Below are 26,501 nucleotides of genomic sequence, written 5' to 3' on the forward strand. Positions count from 1 at the left end.
TGCTCAATGGGGGACAGATCCGGAGATCTTGCTGGCCATGGTAGTTGACTTACACCTTCTAGAGCACGTTGGGTGGCACGGGATACATGCGGACGTGCATTGTCCTGTTGGAACAGCAAGTTCCCTTGCCGGTCTAGGAATGGTAGAACGATGGGTTCGATGACGGTTTGGATGTACCGTGCACTATTCAGTGTCCCCTCGACGATCACCAGTGGTGTACGGCCAATGTAGGAGATCGCTCCCCACACCATGATGCCGGGTGTTGGCCCTGTGTGCCTCGGTCGTATGCAGTCCTGATTGTGGCGCTCACCTGCACGGCGCCAAACACGCATACGACCATCATTGGCACCAAGGCAGAAGCGACTCTCATCGCTGAAGACGACACGTCTCCATTCGTCCCTCCATTCACGCCTGTCGCGACACCACTGGAGGCGGGCTGCACGATGTTGGGGCGTGAGCGGAAGACGGCCTAACGGTGTGCGGGACCGTAGCCCAGCTTCATGGAGACGGTTGCGAATGGTCCTCGCCGATACCCCAGGAGCAACAGTGTCCCTAATTTGCTGGGAAGTGGCGGTGCGGTCCCCTACGGCACTGCGTAGGATCCTACGGTCTTGGCGTGCATCCGTGCGTCGCTGCGGTCCGGTCCCAGGTCGACGGGCACGTGCACCTTCCGCCGACCACTGGCGACAACATCGATGTACTGTGGAGACCTCACGCCCCACGTGTTGAGCAATTCGGCGGTACGTCCACCCGGCCTCCCGCATGCCCACTATACGCCCTCGCTCAAAGTCCGTCAACTGCAAATACGGTTCACGTCCACGCTGTCGCGGCATGCTACCAGTGTTAAAGACTGCGATGGAGCTCCGTATGCCACGGCAAACTGGCTGACACTGACGGCGGCGGTGCACAAATGCTGCGCAGCTAGCGCCATTCGACGGCCAACACCGCGGTTCCTTGTGTGTCCGCTGTGCCGTGCGTGTGGTCATTGCTTGTACAGCCCTGTCGCAGTGTCCGGAGCAAGTATGGTGGGTCTGACACACCGGTGTCAATGTGTTCTTTTTTCCATTTCCAGGAGTGTATATGAAATTTATGCTATCCTTGTTGTGCACAGAGCCCCTTGCATCTTCTATCAGCAAACTTCACATGCTATTGCAGAATCAATATCCTATTAATATCTATGTATCCAGTTGTTTTTAAGACGCCAAACACATATGACATGCAAATCGCATGTATTGATAGAAAATACCACAGCGTGCAGAATAAAAAAAAAGAGAAAAATAAACCGTTTCCTCATACTCACAAAACTAGTGACAGAGTGACAATGTCGTCTTGTCGCCGTCTCTCTCTCGAATCTGTCGTCTTGGCATGATTATATGTGGTTCTCTTGTATCTACTCGTTACAGCCCTTCTCCGCATGATTACCCCCATCTCTACAATGTTTTTTCATTTCTAAATGTATGTGTGACATCATGTCTATACCTCCTTATTTATAAATAAGTCTAAATATTTTTTCCAAGGGGGTGTCTGCAAGCTGTATTGACCTTTAGCGTAGATTTGTCAATTTGGCAAGTTTGGGAACAGATGGTGCCATGTTTCTAATAATTCTCTTCCTTTGTACAATCTTGTAGCTTTCTAGGAAAATATCAGAGAGATCTCCAGACATTTTGACGCAGTGCATATTTCACGAAAAACTTCGGCATCTTCCTATGTATAAACAGAGATCCTGTATGACCAGGCCATATCCGGAGCTTCCTGTTTGGCTGGCATTTTATCATGATTCCTTATTTTCCACATTTTCTCATATTCTGTTGCGTAAATGTACAAGTGTATGTATGCATTCGTTGCTTTCATTACCATCTAACTGTGATACACATCCCCAACTGAGCTGCCATACTATCTGTAAGTTATACTTCTTCAAGTGTCAACACACACAACAAAATGGTTCAAATGGGTCTGAGCACTATGGGACTTAACTGCTGTGGTCATCAGTCCCCTAGAACTTAGAACTACTTAAACCTAACTAACCTAAGGACATCACACACATCCATGCCCGAGGCAGGATTCGAACCTGCGACCGTAGCGGTCGCGCCGTTCCAGACTGTAGCGCCTAGAACCGCTCGGCCACTCTGGCCGGCTCAACACACACAACACAAAGTCCCAAAGTCTGTGCTAAAGAAACGCATGCATGTACATGGGTTGCTGTTCACGTCGAATGTTGAAATTATTCTGTCATAAACACTGATACACGCCTCTCAATTGCGCTATTTAGTGTGTATTGGTTTCTCACAGGACCCTCGTACATACTTTCCAGACCTGCCATGGGTTGATGCATTTCTGGACACTATCTCAGATCATACATGAATGAATATGTACCAAGTATTACCCTGAAATTTTTTCATAGATGGATCCACCCCGAGCACTGTCCTGGGATTCGTGCCGGTGGATCAACCCCAACCATTATTCCAGACCTTGTGCAGGTGGATCTGCCCCAGCCAGTATCCTCAGACATAGCACATGGTAGATCCACACATAGTAGTACCCCTGGATGTAGCATGTTCTGCATCCACTGTGAGCAATGTTCCAGAATTAATGCAGGCAGATCCACCTTTCAGGCGCTACTCCCAACACATCCGAGAGAGTGGGGGCCCCATGGGAATATAACACTCACATAGAAACATAACTGAGCTATGCGTTTGTGTTGACAGCAGAATTATGTCAACACTCAGCTTCCACAACAATCCATGTTCATATGTGTGTTTATAAGCTTTGGCTTTGGCAGCTAGAGGGATCTGTGTTGACATTCTGAGGAAGTATACTTTATAGGTACCACGGCTAGTTTGCGACACTGCATCATAGATGGACAGTAATGTAAGCAGTAAGAGATTATATACGTTTGTACATTTCCGTATAGAATATGGAAAAGTGAGAAAAATACGTGAAAACGGCAAAAGATACGTTAAAATCGCCGGCCAGAGTGGCCGAGCGGTTCTAGGCGCTACAGTCTGGAACCGCGCGACCGCTACGGTTGCAGGTTCGAATCCTGCCTCGGACATGGATGTGTGTGATGTCCTTAGGTTAGTTAGGTTTAAGTAGTTCTAAGTTCTAGGGGACTGATGACCTCAGAAGTTATGTCCCATAGTGCTCAGAGCCATTTGAACCATTTTTTTACGTTAAAATCCGGATACGACCTAGTCATACTGGATATCTGTATTTATACATAGGAAGGAGACGAAATTTCTTGTGATATAATCACAAGACCAAAGTGTCTGGAAATGTCTTCGGTATTTTCCTCGAAAGCCACAAGTTCGTATCAAGGAAGAGAATTGCTGGAATCACAGCACCGTCTGTTCCCAAATTGACCGAGAAATCTGCGCCAAGGTTTGAGAGAGGTCGCAGAGCCTTAGAAAAAAATATATGGAGTTTGCTTATACAGAGGGAAGGAGACACGTGATCTCATACATACACTTAGAAATTAAAAATAAAAAGCATTGTACAGGCGGGTTAATCCGTGGAGAGGGCTGTAACGAACAGAAATAAGAGGGAGAATGACACATAACACTGCATATGCTTTAATAGTGGAAAGATGATGCATTCGAGAGAGAGAGAGAGAGAGACAGAGAGAAAGTGAGTGTAATTGCACCCTCATTTAGAGGGTATAACCGAAAATGATGGCGTTTGGATTCTTTACTCATATCTTTTTGCTACCGATATGCATAATCGATTCAACTGTGTTAGATAGGTGGAGGTCTAATGGAAAATATTATCCATGTGCCTATAATTAACCTAGAATTCTATTACGCAAACATATGCTCGTCTAAAGCACTGCAGAATAATCTATAAGCACTCTTCGCAGTGTGTTTTCCGCAAAACATTCCGATTTTTATCATTTTTTTAAGTACACATCAGAGGTCAGTAAAAGGTTGATGCAGCCATGAAGCTTTATTACCACTTACCGCCCGCAGGCGGAGTCTGCGCGAAGCAGCTGCCTGAAGCCTCTGGACATTACGTGAGGCTCTCGTGAGCCTTCGCTGGCCGAATAAAAACTTATCTTCACTACCTTCTGTTACTATTTTTACTTTTACTGCGGGAGCGTTGCGTAGCGTCATAGCTGCTGGACTCTGACCTGTAACAGAAACGTCTGAAACGAACTGAAGTTCATTCCATGAATTTTAGCTGCAGTAGCTTGCCGTGTTAGAAGGAAATTTTATTTTTCCCCGCTCACTGTGTTGTCTAATGTCGCAGTTTACTCTGATGCAGAGCTCTCGGGTGGTGGTGGTGGTAAGTTCCTGTGGGAACAAACCACTGAGGTCATCGGTCCCTACGCTTACACACTACTTAATCTAACTTAAACTAACTTACGCAAAGGACAAAACACACACACACACACACACACACACACACATACACACACACACACACACACACACTCATGCCCGAAGGAGGACTCGAAACTCCTATGGGGAGAGCCGCGCGAACCGTGGCAAGGCATCCAAGACCACGCGGTTACTCCGCGTGGATGATGCAGAGCTCTCCCTGGCCTTAAGCACTGACTCGACGAAGCGACATGCGCTCTGACTGAGTAGAAAATAGAATGCATCGCCTTTCCTCGATTTTTAACTAACATGTTGGTAAGCCTCAGTGTGCGCTTCGGTCTCTCTAATCTTACCTTCAGGATCTTTACGTGAAATATACGTAGAAGGAAGCAGTACATTCTTGGAATCTTACCAGTAAATCACAGCGTGACGGATAAGGCCTCTTGCTGCGTCTGCGACTTACTACACGAACGTGTGACAAAACGTGGATTTTCTCTATTTCATGTATCAGTCATATCTGGTAATGGCTCCTGACTATCGTCTAATACTCTAGTGTCCGTCAAACGAGCTGTTTTGTAAACTGCCTCCTTCATGCATAGATTGCACTCTGTAGCCGTTCTTCCAACGAATGTCAGTCTGGCATCTGTCTTTCCTACGACTTGGTCATTCAAATTGTGTCGCTCCGTACCCATACCGATGTTTAACGGATGTGACTAATCCCAGCATCGACAATCATGTAATCATACAATAACGGTTCTTTCGGCCTGCTTATGCTCAGTACATTGCATTTACCGCCAATCGCAGCACAAAGTGTCGATCCTTCTTGTACTCGGCGACTTGACTGTATACAGCAGCATTAACCACGAAAATCTTCAACGAGCATCTACTTCGTCATTTACACGTACTGCCAACTCCGGTACTGGCTGTGAGACAACGGAGAAGGCATTCACGTGACGAGAAACAGCGGGTGGACTTGCTATTGAAACTTATGGATTCACAACATTACAACATTCGTAGACATGAAATAGAGGGATAGAGGCCTGCTACTCTATGTGATCAAAAATAGCCGGACACCTGGCTGAAAATGACTTAAAAGTTCGTGGCGCCCTCCATCGGTAATGCTGCAATTCAGTATGGTGTTGGTCCACCCTTAGCCTCGATGATAGCTTCCACTCTAGAATGGCATACGGTCAATCAGGTGCTGGAATGTTTCTTGGGAAATGGCAGCCCATTCTTCACGGAGTGCTGCACTGAGGAGAGGTATCGACGTCGGTCGGTGAGGCCTGGCACGAAGTCGGCGTTACAAAACATCCCAAAGATGTTCTGTAGGATTCAGGTCAGGACTCTGTGCAGGCCAGTCCATTACAGGGATGTTATTGTCGTGTAGCTTTCCGCCACATGCCGTCCATTATGAACAGGTGCTCAGTCGTGTTGAAAGATGTAATCGCCATCCCCGCATTGCTCTTCAACAGTGGGAAGCAAGGAGGTGCGTAAAACATCAATGTAGGCCTGTGCTGTGATAGTGCCACGCAAAGCAAAAAGGGTTGCAAGCCCCTCCATGAAAAAGACGACCACACCATAACACCACCGCCTCCGAATTTTACTGTTGGCACTACACACGCTGGCAGATGACGTTCACCAGGCATATGACGTTCACTAGGCGTTCGCCATACCCACACCCTGCCATCGGATCTCCCCGTTGTGTACCGTGATTCGTCACTCCACACGACGTTTTTCCACTGTCCAATCGTCCAGTGTTTACGCTCCTTACACTAAGCTAGGCGTCGTTTGGCATTTACCGGCGTGATGTATGGCTTATGAGCAGACGCTCGACCATGAAATCCAAGTTTGCTCACCTCCCGTCTAACTGTCATAGTACTTGCAGTGGATCCGTATGCAGTTTGGAATTCCTGTGTGATGGTCTCGATAGATGTCCGCCTATTACACATTACGACCCTCTTCAACTGTCGGCGGTCTCTGTCAGTCAACAGACGAGGTCGGCCTGTACGCTTTTGTGCTGTGCGTATCCCTTCACGTTTCCACTCCACTATCATGTCGGAATCAGTGGCCCTAGGGATGTTTAGGAATGTGGAAATATCGCGTACAGACGTATGACGCAAGTGACACCCAATCATCTGACAACGTGTGTATTCCGTGAGTTCCACGGAGCGGCCCATTCTGCTCTATCAAAATGTCTAATGACTACTGAGGTCGCTGATATGGAGTACCTGGCAGTAGGTGGCAGCACAATGCACCTAATATGAAAAACGTATGTTTTTGGGGCTGTCCGGATACTTTTGATCACATAGTGTATATTCTGTACGCAACTGCAGAATTTCATATCCAAAATTCTGGCGTTTTTTCAGTCATTTGTCACTCGTTTCAATCCTGGAAACGAATTGCTAACGTGAACCGTCGTGCAGCTTGTACGTCCTCCTCTAACTGGCTGCGTGTAATCGCAGTGGCGCGCGGTTAGAGGCCCCATGTACGGATTGCGTGTTCCCCCCCCCTCCCCCTCTCCCGCCCCCCGCCTGAGGTTCGAGTCCTCCCTCGGGCATGAGTGTGTGTGTTGCTCTTAGCGTAAGTTAAAGTAGTGTGTATGTGTAGGGACCGATGACTTCAGCAGTTTGGTCCCTTAGGAATTCACACACATTTGAACATTTGAACGGACGGCAACGACATCGTCAAACGGAACTGTGCGGGAACTTCAGTACAACCGCACTTCACAAAACGGTGAAACGGAGCTTAAGAGACGTGATATAAAATTTTCCAATGTATTATAACAATTAGAACACGTAAGAGTTTCTTTTATAGTTTGTTTCTAGCAAAACCGTACTTCATAACGAATGTTCTTCACAAAGGTTGTATGGTAAAATTTGCCACTCTACTGAGAAGTCATCAAACCATTTCAAAACTTATGCAGTTCTACGTACAAACGGAGACCCTTTACAGTATAATGCCGTCCTCGTACATCAGCGTTCGCAGCCGAATAAGAGTCAATTTCTAAATACAAGAGAACCTTCTTTTTTTTTTCATTTTTGTCCTTATTTTCCCACAGTACGACTGCCACTACAAAGAAGCAGCGGAAAATTAGAATCTTACGCATGTAGTTTTACTTCTTACAAATTACCTTACATCTTTAGTTTCGCGGTTCGCTATATCAAATTAATGCCCGCCTCTTGGGAAGGATGGCAGAGGTCAGTAGCCCGCCGCGGTGGCCGTGCGGTTCTGGCGCTGCAGTCCGGAACCGCGGACTACTACGGTCGCAGGTTCGAATCCTGCCTCGGGCATGGGTGTGTGTGATGTCCTTAGGTTAGTTAGGTTTAAGTAGTTCTAAGTTCTAGGGGACTTATGACCTAAGATGTTGAGTCCCATAGTGCTCAGAGCCATTTGAACCATTTTTTTTTTTTGCAGAGGTCAGTACACGTAAGCTTACGAGTCTAACCAAGCGAGGTCGGCAGTCGAGGTATTAGACCAACAAACCACTGGTTCGCGTTCGAGTCTTGGTCGTGGCATTTTTTCATTCGATATTTTTTTCGGTCCATCTGATAATATTCTGCCGCCGAAGTGGCCGTGCGGTTAAAGGCGCTGCAGTCTGGAACCGCAAGACCGCTACGGTCGCAGCTTCGAATCCTGCTTCGGGCATGGATGTTTGTGATGTCCTTAGGTTAGTTAGGTTTAACTAGTTCTAAGTTCTAGGGGACTAATGACCTCCCATAGTGCTCAGAGCCATTTTTTTTTTTTATAATATTCTAATCATCGGAATACTTTTATTTGCGTCTCTGCATCGGGCGGTGCATTTGGCAACCTGAATCGGATATGTTTTCCACCAGCAATGCGGCGAGATTTCGTTCGTATGTTGCGAGAATTGTTTATGTTTTGCCTGTTTTTATGATAAGTGTCACCCCCGTCATTTCGAAAACGCTATGATTACGCAATAATTTACTTACAGTGTATTTTTGTTCTTTAAATGCAAAGAAAAGAACTTTATTTATATATACTTATTTGATAATTAATCACACCTTCCATTGTTTTTCTGAGCGAGGTGGCGCAGTGGTTAGACACTGGACTCGCATTCGGGAGGACGACGGTTCAATCCCGCGTCCGGCCATCCTGATTTAGGTTTTCCGTGATTTCCCTAAATCGCTCCAGGCAAATGCCGGGATGGTTCCTTTCAAAGGGCACGGCCGACTTCCTTCCCTATCCTTCCCTAATCCGATGAGACCGATGACCTCGCTGTCTGGTCTCCTTCCCCACACAACCCAACCCAACCCCATCGTTTTTCTGCAGTAAAAGGGAAAGAAAAGTACCCTGCTTATCAGAATATTATCAGATGCAGCGGAAAAAAACGTCGACGAAAGGACGGCAAGGACCACGAATCAAACACGGACACGCAGTCTGGTAGTCTAACAACTTCATTGTTGTTCTCTGCAGCTGGTCGGGGTGGACGTCCTATGACAACTGTTCCAGTTGATTTTTGAATATTTCACTCAGTTCGTTTTCATTACGCAGGGCAGCTAGCCCCCTGACTGAACACGCTGAGATACCGTGCCGACATCGCTCGACTGCCCGCCTAGTAGCGTTCCTATACGCGAAGAATTACGGTTGATCAAGCTGGAGCATGAAACAAGACTTATCGTCATTAACTTTGACCTCGACTTTTTTCAGTTACTGGAGAATGTCTAGAAAAGAGCCGAAACACGTTTATCTTTATTTTCAATATAGAACGGCCTTGCAAATATTTATCAATGTCGGTGACCCATATGTCAGACACTCTCCTTGTCGGATTAGGTGATGAAAGGGGCGAATGGTGGAGCCATTTAATATTATGAACGTTTCTTACATTCAAAATGTAGTTTCTGTATTATTATTGAAAAAAAAAACAAGAAATAAAAACATCATTATTTGCTTGGATACGATGGCCTCGAGAAATTCATTAATTGCATCTCTGTCCTCTGTTGCACACGTTTCTTTTTTTCCTATTCGGATTTTCGAAGTTTATCGAATAAATTCGACATAATGTTTGCGATACTCTATATTATTAAAACTTTATGAGTTTGTTTTTGATGAGGAAAATTCAATGCAATATATGTAGAAATGCAAAAAAAATGTGACAAAGGGAAAACTCGAGCCGTCATTTGCTGACCAGTGGTATGTTAGCCGATCAGAGTTAATAAATAACCTTCTTTTAGCAAAACTCAGTGCTCGCTGTTTTCGTTTTAAATAACCCACAATAGATGATCGTTGATCATTTTTATAAGACACCGACTTATGGTAAATTAGCTGCAGCTGTAAAGATTCACAATCGGTTGTAGACATTCGTAGCTTTCTATAGGAAATGTAAATATGAATTAGGTTTACAGCTGACTGTATTTCGAGTAATATTCTATAACATGTGCGCTTAAGACACGCTATTAATAAAATTAATAACCACTCTGCACTGCTAGTCGATGTTTTATTTTTCTTTGGGTACCGCTAGAGCGATTGTTTCGAGATCGATCTATGACCCGGTAGCATTTTATATTAATTACGTATCTATAGAGGGAACTGTTGCATGTGGTAACACAGCTTTTTTATACACTCCTGGAAATTGAAATAAGAACACCGTGAATTCATTGTCCCAGGAAGGGGAAACTTTATTGACACATTCCTGGGGTCAGATACATCACATGATCACACTGACAGAACCACAGGCACATAGACACAGGCAACAGAGCATGCACAATGTCGGCACTAGTACAGTGTATATCCACCTTTCGCAGCAATTCAGGCTGCTATTCTCCCATGGAGACGATCGTAGAGATGCTGGATGTAGTCCTGTGGAACGGCTTGCCATGCCATTTCCACCTGGCGCCTCAGTTGGACCAGCGTTCGTGCTGGACGTGCAGACCGCGTGAGACGACGCTTCATCCAGTCCCAAACATGCTCAATGGGGGACAGATCCGGAGATCTTGCTGGCCAGGGTAGTTGACTTACACCTTCTAGAGCACGTTGGGTGGCACGGGATACATGCGGACGTGCATTGTCCTGTTGGAACAGCAAGTTCCCTTGCCGGTCTAGGAATGGTAGAACGATGGGTTCGATGACGGTTTGGATGTACCGTGCACTATTCAGTGTCCCCTCGACGATCACCAGTGGTGTACGGCCAGTGTAGGAGATCGCTCCCCACACCATGATGCCGGGTGTTGGCCCTGTGTGCCTCGGTCGTATGCAGTCCTGATTGTGGCGCTCACCTGCACGGCGCCAAACACGCATACGACCATCATTGGCACCAAGGCAGAAGCCACTCTCATCGCTGAAGACGACACGTCTCCATTCGTCCCTCCATTCACGCCTGTCGCGACACCACTGGAGGCGGGCTGCACGATGTTGGGGCGTGAGCGGAAGACGGCCTAACGGTGTGCGGGACCGTAGCCCAGCTTCATGGAGACGGTTGCGAATGGTCCTCGCCTATACCCCAGGAGCAACAGTGTCCCTAATTTGCTGGGAAGTGGCGGTGCGGTCCCCTACGGCACTGCGTAGGATCCTACGGTCTTGGCGTGCATCCGTGCGTCGCTGCGGTCCGGTCCCAGGTCGACGGGCACGTGCACCTTCCGCCGACCACTGGCGACAACATCGATGTACTATGGAGACCTCACGCCCCACGTGTTGAGCAATTCGGCGGTACGTCCACCCGGCCTCCCGCATGCCCACTATACGCCCTCGCTCAAAGTCCGTCAACTGCACATACGGTTCACGTCCACGCTGTCGCGGCATGCTACCAGTGTTAAAGACTGCGATGGAGCTCCGTATGCCACGGCAAACTGGCTGACACTGACGGCGGCGGTGCACAAATGCTGCGCAGCTAGCGCCATTCGACGGCCAACACCGCGGTTCCTGGTGTGTCCGCTGTGCCGTGCGTGTGATCATTGCTTGTACAGCCCTCTCGCAGTGTCCGGAGCAAGTATGGTGGGTCTGACACACCGGTGTCAATGTGTTCTTTTTTCCATTTCCAGGAGTGTATTTGTTAGATTCACACCAATATTTTAGTTGCAGCATCAGTAGTATATGTTGAAACCAGTGGACGAGACCATTAGAGTGAAATCTTCACTCTCGAGAAAACCGCCACACCAAAAAATTGTCGCCATTCTGTTGACTGAAAAAGTAGTGGGAGGAAACCGTCGCTAGGTGTGTCCGAACATCGTGGTGCAGTGTGGCCCGTAGCGATTCGTAACAAAAGGTGTAGAAAAAGATCTGTTTTGTGTGTACCGTCAACAAATAAGTGTCGTTAGCGTGGCACCAGCATGTGTGCCCGAGTAGCTCCCAGTAAAAACGTCTGTCAGGTCGATCTGGTGTAAGCAAGGCTACTTTAAGTGATCCATAATTACTTTCCGTCCTCTAATTCACGGAATTTCGTGTTATGTAAGCACCTTCTCCATTCTAATTAACAAAAAAGGCAGAATAATGTTGCCCGTATTGTATCATCTTAACTTTTATTACTGTCTTCATTCACTGAAACTACGAAGATAGGGACGGATAAAAAAATGTGATTCGTGAATAGTTTAGAGTATAACACCGAGGTGAAACGTGCAAAGCAGTTTGAAAATAAATTTGCGATGTCCACCGCAGAAAAAAAAATGCGTGAGGTATTTCTCTGGCTGTGCTCGTCGTAGATTGAGTGTTTTCCCCTCAGCATTCGTTTCGTGTAAGATTTACTGGCTACACGTGTGACTTAATGTTGGTAGCATTGTGTCCCTAGCCTGTAATGCTGCGTGCTAGACAGCAAATCTGTGCAGTAGAACATAATGAATAGACAAGGGGTCTCGCGAATTCTGTCACCGACCGTACATGAATAAATGTTAAGTGATTTCGGGGTTTACAGTAGGTGAAATAAAATAGCAAAAATTTGCTGTCATGCAGCTGGTTATTGGATCGGATAACAGTTACACATGCTGCTTCAGATCTCTGCCAGAGATGATCAGTGGAAGTGGCTGGCCAGTGCTGGCGTGCCAGTCTGTCTGCAACCATTAGCCCAGGGCTTCACAACATCGTGCTCGCGGAGCAAGCTGTGAGCAGCAAGGTGCGAGCACGGAGCAGCGCGAGCACGCTACCCCTACCGGACCAGAGCGGAGAGTGGGGAAAGTCACGTGAGGCACACAACAGCTGCCGCCAGTCAGAGTAAACCCGCGGCCACCTGCAGGGATATCACTCACGAATTATTACTGCGACATATGAAACAAATAAAGGAGAATGTACACATGCCACATAATTTTATTAGCTTCGCATTAATTTGTGAACTGTTACACAATAAAAGGTGTCACTGAAGTGTGGAATTCTCGGTTATCTTGTACTTTTTGCCCTTTACAATTGCGTCTATGTTCGAAGTAATTGTTCTTGTGCATTTTAGGCGCAGCGTGCAGTTTAAATTTCGATCAGACAATGCGTTTCTCAGGCGCGTCTTGTTACATTTCATTGCAGAGAACAGTTGTTCACAAACATACGTGGAACCGAACATTGATATTATTGTCGCCGCCAGTTTGTGCAAACGAGGAAATCTATCCTGAGGGAAGTGTCTGTAGAATTCAAAATTTTTTTTTATTGTTCTGAAAGTTGTCTCTGTATTCTCTGTCACACTGCAGGTCAATAATTTCTTGCTGCAGCTCAGGACGAATCTCTTAAATATTCGCTGAATATGGAGAGAACAGATCAAAATCACTGTCTAGTGCTGTCAGATCTTGAAAGCGCTGATCAACTAAACTATGTGAATAACGTTCACAGTCTTTGTGACATCTTGCATGGATGATAATTTAGGAAAATGAGCTAGGTTTCCTGTTTCCAGCTGACTCACCCAAAGTGTCATTCGATCTGTGAAATGAGTAATTAGCAGATCTTTACCTTGTAGTAAAATGTTCAAAGCATTCAGATGGCTAGTTAAATCTGCTACGAACGCGAGATCACATTCAAACGTGGGCGCGCATTTCCCCTCCCTCCCCTCCCTCCCTACTCCGCGACCTTGCACCTGCTCGCGAGCACATGCCTGAGCAGACGCGAGTACTCGCGCTCAAAACCGGCCAGTTGTTAAGCCCTGCATTAGCCGATGCTTTTAGTGTGCCACGTGTGCTGGTCGAGGCAACCTCTGTATCCAGGCAGATCAGGGCACTGTGGGCAACAGTGGTTTTTCGTTATCTTGTCGAAAGATAACATTACGGGTGACCGCGAAGGTACGACACAGCCGTCCACTTTACACAAAAGACGTGTAACGGCTGCTGTCTAAATTAAAGGCTATGCAAACCAGACGAAAGCGTGTTGTGTCCGCACCATGCCACCATGCAAAGTGCTGGGTCCCTATGAGGAAGGCAAATGCAATCTGGTAACTTTCTTTCTGTTCGGAGTATCCAAATAAGAAAGGTGTTTCTACTCACGTGTCCAGTGTGGTCGTCGGGCGCATCACTGTCGGAGCCTCTGCTGGCGATCAAGAGAAGCTGCAATGACAGTCGCCCTGTTCGGAGTCAGACAAGTCGCCGCTGGCCGTGTTACTCCAGACGAGCCCATTTCCTGACTCCAGGCACGTTACATGGCTTTGTGGGTGAGCGATATGTGTCCCTCCTTTTGGAAGATAGTCGCGTAGGGCCGTCGAGAAGCGGACTGGTGTCAGATTCCATCAATTGCGTATTCTCGTGATAGTCGTCCTTTGTGGGTATTTTTTCGAGATGTCAGTAGCCGTGTGCACTGAGTTGCACACACACATTGCTGGTCTGACGAACACTCCGACACTCTAGTGCGCGTCGATCGTCCCTTAATTCAAACGATTTTAATCTTACAGAAAAGATTTGGAGTAGAAAGTAAAACCTACCAACCGACATCGTCCCATTCTTTTAGCTCTATGGGGTCTAATCATTTGAGTCTCTCGGGCTGGGTTCGGCATTCTCGAATATGCGATTGAAAAAAAAAATAAATTACCGCACCACTTGCTTTTTAAACGAGTAGCACAACGCGCTTCAGGAATTAATTCGCATTGTCTAATGCGACTGTTTACGTGTCTGCTGGTCTGCCTCTCTCGTGTACGCGCAGACGTCAGGTAAAATACCGATGTAAATAGTTGCATTCGAGAATGTGAAGAATTCACGTAACGTGTCGTGCTGTTCGCGAAAAAACTGAACTTACACGGTGTTTTTTACGAGGTTCACTCCAAAAGAAATGCACACTATTTTTTTTAAATCCATTTTTTATATTACATGTTTGAAAGTTTTACAGTGTGTAGATACATCCTTTAGGAACAATATTTTCATTTCTCCACATAATTTCCATCCCTCTCAACTGCGTTACGCCATCTTGGAACCAGCGCCTGTATACCCGCACGATAAAATTCTGGACCAACCTGCTGTAGCCACTGTTTGGCAGCGTGCACAAGGGAGTCATCATCTTCAAACCTTGTTCCACGAAGAGAGTCTTTCAGTTTACCCAAAGAGATGATAGTGACATGGAGCTAGGTCAGGACTGTAAGGCGGGTGTTTCAGTGTTGTCCATCCGAGTTTTGTGATCGCTTCCGTGGTTTTTCGACTGACATGTGGCCGTGCAACCGCAAAACATCCTGCTTTTGCCGATGTGGTCGAACACGACTCAGTCGAGCTTGCAGTTTCTTCAGTGTCGTCACATATGCATCAGAATTTATGATTTATGATGGTTCCACTTGGCATGATGTCTACAAACAAGAGTCCTTCGGAATCGAAAAACACTGTAGCCATAACTTTTCCAGCAGGAGGTTTTTTTTTTTTGCATGATGCCACTCCATTGATTGCCTCTTCGTCTCTTGTGAAAAATGATGGAGCCATGTTTCATCACCTGTCAAAATTCTTCCAAGAAATTCATCTCCACCATTCTCGTACTGTTCCAAAAGTTCGCTGCATACCATTTTTCTTGTTTCTTTGTGAGCCACTGTCAACATCCTGGGAACTCACCTGGCACAAACCTTTTTTAACGCCAACACTTCAGTATTCTGCAAACACCTCCTTCCCCTATCCCAACGTAGCGTGACAATTCGTTCACTGTGATGCGTCTGTCAGCAGTCACCAATTCGTTAACTCTCTGCACATGCACATTGTCTGGACTCTGGAGTCTGTGCAGTACGAGGCCTGCCGCTGCGAGGACAATCCTCAATATTGCCGTGCGCGCTTTCATCACGTAACCTGCTTGCCACCGACTAACTGTACTGCGATCGACAGCAGCATCTCCATACACATTTTTCAACCTCTTGTGGACGAAACCCACTGTCTCGTTTTCACAGCACAGGAACTCTATGACAGCACGTTGCTTCTGACGAATGTCAAGTGTAGCAGCCATCTTGAAGACGTGCTGTGACGGCGCCACTCACGGGAACAGGTTGAACTAAGTTTGAAAACAAGCTGGAAGGATGTATCTACACACTGTAAAACTTTCACACATGGAGAATGAAAACTGTATTTTTACAAAAATGGTGTGCATTTCTTTTGGAGTGACCCTCGTATTTAAATTATTAATGAGGCAGTTGCAGACTATCTAAAAGTAACAGTTACGACGATGTAATTTAGATAGCCGTATAAATTTTTCACGATAAAGAACGATAGCCAAAACAGTTGCAGGATAAAAATTTATTAAAATTCTTGACCAAGGTTTCGGCATATATAAATATACCTTCATCAGAAGTAAAAAATCCTGAACAGGAAGACACTTTCATTAGCAAAACCTTAGCATCAGAAATGATTTTTTTTTCTTTATTGTAATTTTAAACACCTTATGCAAAGGCGGGCTGTCAGCAGCATAGTACGCCGCTCTTCAGCCTTGAGTTTGACAGTAAGTGTTACATAGAGGTGGCACAGAGAATACAGTCAAAACGGCGGGCGAATAATGTAGACACTAAAAAAAAAAAAAAAAAAAAAAAAAACATGGAGCCGTTCATGCTGGACGAGAAATATCACTGACACTAGTTGACACGGCGCACATAACATGGATGATGGCGACGGTACACGTGAACGGTGGTGGCGTGACGGCGAACAACACTACACACAAACGAAGGCACACACACGAGACACAGATGGCGATGGTCTCCGGCGCGCGAATGTTCACTGAGCGTGTGCGAGTCCGGGGACCTGCCAAGAGAGGAGGAGGGGGAAGGGGAGTGGGAGAGGGCGAGGGGAGAGCAGAGATGCCATGGGCAGGGGAGATAGGGGGGAGGAAGGGGGAGGGGAAGCCCGGGGGAAGAGGGGCGGAGGAAGGGGACGGGGGAAAAGGAAAGAAAGGGAAGGGAAGAGAAGGGAGGGAGGGTGCCTAAAGGAAAGGACACCGGAAGAGGGGGGGCAGGATCAAAATTGATAGGAGGGGTAGATGGAGGGGAAGAGGACATCATCAGGGAGGGGGAGCTGGCGGAAGCCACCTTGGGAGAGGGTAAGGAGGGTGGAGAGATGGAGACCGGGTGGGACGTGGGAATACAGGCGCGGCAGCAGGTGGGAGGGGATGGGTGAGACAAGCAGATGGGGAGGATCGAGTTTGCGGGAGGTATACAGGATCCGCATCCTTTCAAGGAAGTGGAGGAGGTGGGGGAAGGGGATGAGATCATACAGGATCCGCGTGGGGTAGGGGAGACGGATGCGATAGGCGAGGCGGAGAGCATGGCGTTCTAGGATTTGGAGGGATTTATAAAAGGTAGGGGGGGCCGAGATCCAGGCCGGATGGGCGTAACAAAGGATAGGGCAGATGAGGGATTTATAGGTGTGGAGGATGGTGGAGGGGTCTAGACCCCACGTACGGCTGGAAAGGAGCTTGAGGAGACGGAGTCGGGACTGTGCCTCGGCTTGGATTGTCTGGAGATGGGCGACGGTCGAGGGTGACGCCAAGGTACTTAAGGGTGGGAGTGAGGGCGATAGGACGGCCATAGATGGTGAGATAGAAATCCTACATAAGCGCATCAAAACTATTAAAAGTTGTGCTAGTTCATTAACATTTTGGTTGTTCTCACTAGTATGTATTTCACCGCCTACGTTACGCGAGATTCTCGCGCATTACACTAGTGCCCTCTCTCGTTAGACGGGTTCCATAGCGCAAGATTCATCTGTTTGACACTAGGACACAGGTAAATTGGTTCCATAATTTCTATTTTACATAAATGTTTTTAAATGGTCTGATATGGTTTATTTATATAGTTTTGATGCGCTTATGTAGGTATCCATAGATTTTAATATGCACGAGTGTCTGGCACATACCACAAGTGCCCTCTCTCGGCGAAACCATCTGCCCTAGTGCTTTCACACTCTCGTCTCGATAGTTCATAGGCGAAGTACTGGTGCTAAACTGTTCGCATTGACCTTGTGCCCATAATCATGTTGTAAAAATGGAGAATAGGTCTTAATTATTGACGACGCCTTTGGCACAATTGTTTTATTAATCTCCATTGCATGATGTAATTTTAGTAAGTAACTAAAAGATTTTGTGCCTGTATTACTCTGGTAATTTCACTGTTACTTAAGCTTTAGTGTTTCTCATTTCTGGTACGCCCATCCGGCCTGGATCTCCGCCCCCCCCCCCCCCCCTACCTTTTATAAATCCCTTCAAATCCTTGAACGTCATGCTCTCCGCCTCACCTATCGCATCCGTCTCCCCTCCCCCACGCGGATCCTGTACGATCTCATTCCGTTCCCCCACCTCCTCCTTTTCCTTGAAAGGATACGCATCCTGTACACATCCTGCAAACTCGATCCTCCTCACCCGCTTGTCTCGCCCATCCTCTCCCACCCCCGCCCACTGCCGCGCCTGTATTCCCACGTCCCACCTGGTCTCCATCTCTCCACCCCCCCTTACCCTCTCCCAAGGTGGCTTCCGCCAGCTCCCCCTCCCTGAAAATGTCCTCCTCCCCTCCATCCACCCCTCCTATCAACTTTGATCCTCCCCCCCTTTCCTATGTCCTTTCCTTTTGGCACCCTCCCTCCCTTCTCTTTCCTTTTTCCCTGTCCCCTTCCTCCACCCCTCTTCCCCCAGGCTTCCCCTCCCCCTTCCTCCCTCCCCCCTCTCCCCCCTGCCCATGGCATCTGCTCTCCCCTCTCCCTCTCCCACCCCCCTCCTCCTCTCTTGGCAGGTCCCCTGACTCGTACACGGTTAGTGAACTTTCGCCCGCCGGAGATCAACGCCTCGTGTTTCAGTGTGTGCCGTCGTTTTGTGCTTAAGTGGTTCAGTGTTATTCGTTTTGTGCACCTATGTTCACGTGTGACAATTTTCGTCTATGTATGTGTCCAAGTGTCTGAACAAATTTTATCTTGGACTCTACGCCCGTGAACGGCTCCATGTATTTTAAAAAGTGTTTGTCTCCGTTTGTATTTCCACCATATTTTTATCTCACATTGTCTTCATTTGTCGCTTTTGTGTTTCTCTGAGGCCAAAGAGCGGCGTAGTATGCTGCTGCTGGCCTGCCTGTAAACACGTTTAAAAATAACAATAAAGAAAAAAAAATCATTTCTGATGCTAAGGTTTTGCTAATGAAAGTGTCTTCCTGTTCAGGACTTTTTACTTCTGATGATGGTATATTTATATATGCCGAAACCTTGGTCAAGAATTTTAATAATTTTTTATCCTGCAACTGTTTTGGCTGTCGTCCTTTATCGTGAAGAATTTCAAAAGTTGCTGTTTCAGCCATGTTTAAAATCTCGGTGTATATTTGTGGGCGATATTCCTGGGCGAGGTGAGGCTAATGAAATGACTGACGTGGCAGATGTCGGCGCTGGTGTGCGAGCGGGCAGCGCGCGACGGCCTGAAGCTGTCGCTGAACCGGTCGCTGTCGGAGCCGGCGGGCAGCAACAAGCGCTGCAAGCTGGACCCGCTGAGCCTGCCCGCGACCCCCAGCCCGTGCACCGAGGCGCAGCCGCTGCTCGCCAGCGCCGTGCAGATCGTCTACCCGGACGCCCTGGCCGCGCGCCTCGTCCTCGGCGGCGACAAGTAAGTACACCATCGGCACCTAGAAAGCGAGGCGCATTCCTCCTGCGCGGCAGCGTTAGGCAGAGAAAGGAGCGGCTTTCACTTCGGACAGACTTTCAACCATCATATACAATTGACAATTGACAAAGCCTCCAAAACTCAATAATAAGACAATTGCAAGACGAGGTCAACGTAGGGTACTCCTGAGAGTGAGCGGAGCCTTCAACACCGCGTCACTAGAGGTACTTTGCGTTGTGATGGGGACCAGCCCTATAGACATAACAATACGTTATAGAGCTGCACTTTACTGGCTTAAGAGTTTTGTGACGGCTCCCAAGCCGCGCGGGATTAGCCGAGCGGTGTGAGGAACTACAGTCATGGACTATGCGGCTGGTCCCGGCGGAGGTTCGAGTCCTCCCTCGGGCATGGGTGTGTGTGTTTGTCCTTAGGATAATTTAGGTTAAGTAGTGTGTAAGCTTAGGGACTGATGACCTTAGCAGTTAAGTCCCATAAGATTTCACACACATTTGAACATTTTTTTGAACGGCTCCCAAACCGAAAGTCCTCGACGGTACTTTTGGGGCAGCCACCACAAATTGTATAAAGTGTGGGTAGTGACCAGGATGTAGCTATGTCTGTTGGCCGAAAAATAATTAATGACAAGAATTGCGCCAGCTAGAATGAAGAGATAACTTATCTTTATTTCTGACGAAACGTGCACCAGCAATACAAGTCCAAGTAATATCCCAGAGTAATCCGTGTACTGAGCCTAGGCGAATACAATAGCAAATATCACACTGCAATGGCTCCGCTATAAACTCCACGAAAGGCTAGCAATAGACAATCGACAATAGACTGTCCGTCTCAGGGTTTTTTTTTCCTTTATTGTTATTTTTAAACCTGTTGACAGGCAGGCCAGCAGCAGCATACTACGCCGCTCTTTGGCCTCATAGAAACACAAAAGATACAAATGAAGACAATGTGAGATAAAAATATGGTGGACATATAAACAGCCGGCCGGTGTGGCCGTGCGGTTCTAAGCGCTTCAGTTTGGAACCGCGTGACCGCTACGGTCGCAGGTTCGAATCCTGCTTGGGGCATGGATGTGTGTGATGTCCTTAGGTTAGTTAGGTTTAAGTAGTTCTAAGTTCTAGGGACTGATGACCTCAGTAGTTCAGTCCCATAGTGCTCAGAACCATTTGAACCATTTGACATATAAACGGAGACAAACAATTTTTAAAATACATGGAGCCGTTCACGGGCGTAGAGTCCAAGATAAAATTTGTTCAGACACTTGGACACATACATAGACGAAAATTGTCACACGTGAACGTAGGTGCACAAAACGAATAACACTGAACCACTTAAGCACAAAACGACGGCACACACAGAACACGAGGCGTTGATCTCCGGCGCGCGAATGTTCACTAACCGTGTACGAGTCAGGGGACCTGCCAAGAGAGGTGGAGGGGGGTGGGGGGGGGGGTGGGAGAGGGAGAGGGGAGAGCAGATGCCATGGGCAGGGGAGATAGGGGGAACGTCTCGGGGCCAGCGCTCCTCCTTATATGCAAAAGGCAGAGGGCGTTGCGGACCCGAGCTCAGCCATGGCGCGACCTCTTCCGTCGGCGGTAACGCCCTGAGGCGCCGACGGCAGCGACAGGAACTGTGTCCAGCGACGTCACGGTCAGGGCGTGCGTGCGCGATTTGGTTGGTTGGTTGGGTCCGTGGATACAGCAACGAGAGAGAGGCTCGATAAAGTCACCGAAATTGCGGGAACCAACGTTATGAAGAAAACACAAATGAAACAATGGCGGATTCAAATATGGCAGAGAGAGTGGGATTCATCCGACAAGGGTCGCAGAGCACACTCTTATCTTTCCTTATGTACACGAAAGACTACAACTGTAACATGTGGACCCAAGCCGGGGGATGGTCCATTTCCTGACAGGCCACAGGCCGTACCCGGTACATTTAAACCGTATGGCACTAACTAATGATGATGTATGCGTATGCGGAGAAACTGGGACACCAGAACATGTCACAATGCTGTGCAACACGCTAGCACAAGTGAGACCTGTACAGAACGACAAGCCCGCATCTCGTGGTCGTGCGGTAGCGTTCTCGCTTCCCACGCCCGGGTTCCCGGGTTCGATTCCCGGCGGGGTCAGGGATTTTCTCTGCCTCGTGATGGCTGGGTGTTGTGTGATGTCCTTAGGTTAGTTAGGTTTAAGTAGTTCTAAGTTCTAGGGGACTGATGACCATAGCTGTTAAGTCCCTTAGTGCTCAGAGCCATTTGAACCAGAACGACAATGACATCGCCAGAATAATACGTAATCCCGATGACTGGAACGCAATAAATAGTGTAGCCGATATTGTATCGAACACTCTGCACGAAGAATACAAGCCTCAAAACCCTTACGGAATAAGGCGTAGGCAAGCACAAACAACACAACAAACCACATGGGAGGACACAAACACGGCCACCGATTCCGAAACAGAGGAAGGAACACTAAGTGAACATGACTCAGAAGGGATCAACATGTAACGGACCAAAACCGACGCCGGCCGTGGTGGCCGTGCGGTTCTAGGCGCTTCAGTCTGGAACCACGTGACCGCTACGGTCGCAGGTTCGAATCCTGCCTCGGGCATGGATGTGTGTGATGTCCTTAGGTTAGTTAGATTTAAGTAGTTCTAAGTTCTAGGGGACTGATGACAAAAAAAAAATGGTTCAAATGGCTCTGAGCACTATGGGACTTAACATCTGAGGTCATCACTCCCCTAGAACTTCGAACTACTTAAACCTAACTAACCTAAGGACATCACACACATCCATGCCCGAGGCAGGATTCGAACCTGCGACCGTAGCAGTTGCGGACTGATGACCTCAAATGTTAAGTCTCATAGTGCTCAGAGCCATTTGAACCATTTGAACCAAAACCGACAATGCATAACTCTGCATGTCACAACACAGTCACAAACAACACAACAATCATAAAACAATAAACACCGGCACCACATACTGAGACTGTAGTAATAAGGTAATGTCGTTTGGGAGGAGAAGGCTCGAAGAACTTTTCTTCCGAGGCCCCTCCTCCCCAATGACATCCTACATAGTGTTTAAAGTATACTGCACACAAGCAGTAATGTATTGCTCATCTTATTGTGTGCAGACAGAAGTATATTCTCTTCTCTATTCAGAGCTACAATCAGTGAATTTTATATATCAGAAATGTATTAAGTTATTTTAGAAATAGTGCATTCCAGTAGCAATGAACTATATTCTATTTCTACCAGCAAGTCACAAACATAAGTATATTTCTCATGTAAAGCTAAAATTCATGTATTCCGTGTATTAAGCGCTGAATCAGCATTTAATTTGTATAAACATACATTAGCACAAACCATTTCAGATGAGAATAGCTCGAGGTTGTACCGAGACCTTCTCATCTAAAATAGGTAGCAATAGGCCATTATCAACCAACATGCTACTTAGGCTGTTAGGCTGTATTACACATGCAAATATACAGCATATCACTTCCCTCTACGTACAACAAATTATTTTCACCACGTTCATTGTGTTAAATTTTATTTTTTTAATTTTTCTTTGACATTTGGATTATATAAATGATATTCTCATCAACTAGGTAGTAACAAATTATATGGAAACATTTTAACAATTGTTAAGCATTCAATTTGCTGTAACCTCATAGAAATCTTTATATATTACGTTGTTTACATTATTTAAAAAATAAGCATTATCAACTGTATACCAATAAGATTCAGAAGCATCCGACCCACCTTACATTTCAAGGCGGTGGGTTACTCTGTACTGTTAATGAAATAAATAAATAAAAATAAATAAATATACTTAGGACACATTCAGACACTCACTAATGTTAAAAAAATGTTCAAATGTGTGTGAAATCTTATGGGACTTAACTGCTAAGGTCATCAGTCCCTAACCTTACACACTACTTAACCTAAATTATCCTAAGGACAAACACACACACCCATGCCCGAGGGAGGACTCGAACCTCCGCAGGGATCAGCCGCACAGTCCATTACTGCAGCGCCTAAGATCGCTCGGCTAATCCCGAGCGGCCACTCACTAATGCCATATTCCTAAACCAGGTCTCAAAAATAACGCACACAAACGAGCCGGGGTAACACAACACCTATATGAAATTTTCAGACCTGCGGAGAGCGTCGCGCCGTGCAGTTTCGGGCATATAAATGCGGAGCTACACTACGTAGCTCGTATATTTTATAGAATTCAGTTATATTCGCCTTGACCCGAACCAAATCGCCACCGAGAAGAACTACGAATCACTCACAGCACAGTGTTCGCATAACCCCATGAAGTGAAGTATCCCAGAAAAAAACTGGAAAAATATTTGGCACGAGGTCGCCACCGTTATCCTCCATACCGTAGCAAGCGCCTCTCGGTACGACGTCATCGGTAGGATTATCCCTACTCCTGAAATAATCCATAAAATTAAGCTGCAAGCCACTCCTCCTTGTCATCATTTGCTGCTGGTCGAATATGTGGAACACTTACTTCTTTGCGGAGATAAAGTACTAATTTGGCATTGGACCAGGAGAATGCTGGCTTTAATGAACAGAACCATTGCCATCACCGTGCAAGTGTATGGCGCCCTCTATCGCGCGTGGAACCTTTACCCGAGTGCATAACACTATAGCTATATTTGGCTAATGAGAAATATTGTGCACTTTGTCGTATTCCACAAATCACTTGCCCAGGAGAGCATTAGAAGTTGCATAACCATCCCTGGTAAAAGACAAACTTTCGAAGTTTGCACTGTTGTAAACCGGCACAAGTAGACCAAGTGACACGAGTCCTCTAATGCGCTCTACGTTCGTTGACTGAGTATTAATCTCTTTTGGTCGACCTCTGAAGTACAACGATCCTTGTAAGGATCGAAAATAGGACTCTGAATTCGTATGGAAACAGAAGTTCATAGATATTATCTTACCGTGTTTTTAAGGGTGAAAAACTGAACTTGAAAATAATTGTAGAGTGACGAGACATTTACTCTACATGTAAGGGGATTTCCTTCGTTTCTTCACTTCAGTTTAATTAGGACATGTACATTACTCGCACGATTCAGGAACACAAGACAACTGCATAACGCCCGCAGAAGAGCAACGTTTGCTGTTCACGAACGCAAATTATTACGTCATTAACTTAGCACCCATTTCCTTTACCGGACATTCAGATTACATAAGTCGAGGTAGTTTATCGCAACTCAGTCGGGCGATTTTATCGCTGAAGACGACTGTTTACGTTCCAAGTAAAAATTTTCGTCTTTCGTTAAGAAAAGATTATTTTTATGTTAATTTAAATTGAAAGAGTTTCACTATTTGTTTTGTGTTTCTAGGGAAGAACACGCTGTTGAAGCTAGGCAAGCTAGGCCGAAAATGAATAAGATCGAGAGAGAGAGAGAGAGAGAGAGAGAGAGAGAATTTGGATGTAAGCTTTGTAAACGGAAAATTGCTTCTCCAGTCGCCAGCCCAGGGCGGCTCGGTCTACATCTACATTTATACTCCGCAAGCCACCCAACGGTGTGTGGCGGAGGGCACTTTACGTCCCACTGTGATTACCTCCCTTTCCTGTTCCAGTCGCGTATTTCGCGGGAAGAACGACTGCCGGAAAGCCTCCGTGCGTTCACGAATCTCTCTAATTTTACATTCGTGATCTCCTCGGGAGGTATAAGTAGGAGGAAGCAATATATTCGACAACTCATCCAGAAACGCACCCTCTCGAAACCTGGCGAGCAAGCTACACCGCGATGCAGAGCGCCACTCTTGCAGAGTCTGCCACTTGAGTTTGCTAAACATCTCCGTAACGCTATCACGCTTACCAAATAACCCTGTGACGAATCGCGCCGCTCTTCTTTGGATCTACTCTATCCCCTCCGTCAACTCGACCTCGTACAGATCCCACACTGATGATCAATACTCAAGTATAGGTCGAACGAGTGTTTTGTAAGCCACCTCCTTAATTGAAGGACTACATTTTCTAAGGACTCTCCCAATGAATCTGAACCTGGCACCCGCCTTACCAAAAATTAATTTTATATGATCATTCCACTTCAAATCGTTCCGTACGCAAACTCCCAGATATTTTACAGAAGTAACTGCTACCAGTGTTTGTTCCGCTATCATATAATCATACAATAAAGGATCCTTCTTTCTATGTATTCGCAATACATTACATTTGTCTATGTTAAGGGTCAGTTGGCACTCCCTGCACCAAGTGCCTATCCGCTGCAGATCTTCCTGCATTTCGCTGCACTTTTCTAATGCTGACACTTCTCTGTATGCTACAGCATCATCCGCGAAAAGCCGCATGGAACTTCCGACACTATCGGTGATTGAGGACAGCTTCGGACCCAGGACGTTGCGAGATTGCGCCCCGGCTCCACCCTTGCGCACATCATCTCGCAGTCTGTTGGATGACGTCACCCAGAGAGCGGAGGCTGACCGCCCCCTGCCCTCTGCACCCGTGCAGCGTCAAGTTTCGCTCCCACCCTGCCGCGGCCGCGACGCTTCCGTACAGCGGAGCTTGTTTGATTCAGCGGGCCGGCAGGCCGCCGAAATTCGTCACCAGATGGTCGTCGTTGTTGGCTTGCAACTTCAACAATTGTCATTCTCTATGGTTCCAGACGTAGTCATAATAGCGACATGACCGTTCGCCTTGAGCCTCTGGGCTCCGTTTTTCATTCTCCTTGTTCTACTCCTCTTACTTCTTCCCTCTGGAGAGGACGAGTAGAGTGCTCTTCAGTAATTCTAACTTCAAATTTTTCTAGCCCGCTTCGGTCCCCACATATAGGCTGCGAAGTGCTGTTGTAACAGCAAGATACGGGTTTTTCATAGCACGTCACTGCCTCGTGCTGCGCCTGATAACTACTCACTCGTCTTCGCACTTGTTCATAGCGCCCGGCAGGCCACATTCTCTCGCCTGCAAGGTGCGTCAACCTGCCTCGCAGACCTGTTGGCTTAATATCAACGTTTCCAGCGCGTGCTACACGATGTGTCCATCGGACCCCTTAACTTCTGCCTTCTGGCCACAGCTGCGGAAAATATTCCGTAATTTCCCAAATCCATGCCTATAGTTATTCGGGTTGCAGCAATAGACAGTAACATTGGGCTCTCCCTCTGTGAAGTAGCACAAGGTAAGAAGATTCCGTTTCCTTTTGACTTAACTGAAGTCTGAACGGGGAGAAAATGGAGAGGAATTTACACTAGTGG

The 26,501-nt window shown here is 46.9% G+C and overlaps 1 protein-coding gene across 1 annotated transcript in view; it reads left to right on the top strand.

Moving 5' to 3' along the window:
• LOC126248100 (dual specificity protein phosphatase 10) overlaps positions 1-26,501 on the top strand; it is a 228,907-nt gene that overhangs the window by 30,912 nt on the left and 171,494 nt on the right. Inside the window, exon 2 of the mRNA XM_049948771.1 lies at positions 19,027-19,250. Coding sequence (XP_049804728.1) covers positions 19,027-19,250 — 224 coding nt within the window. The remainder of the gene's footprint in view (positions 1-19,026; positions 19,251-26,501) is intronic.

The sequence above is a fragment of the Schistocerca nitens genome, chromosome 3 (assembly GCF_023898315.1).
Source record: "Schistocerca nitens isolate TAMUIC-IGC-003100 chromosome 3, iqSchNite1.1, whole genome shotgun sequence".
In the NCBI taxonomy this organism is placed as follows: Eukaryota; Metazoa; Arthropoda; class Insecta; order Orthoptera; family Acrididae; genus Schistocerca; species Schistocerca nitens.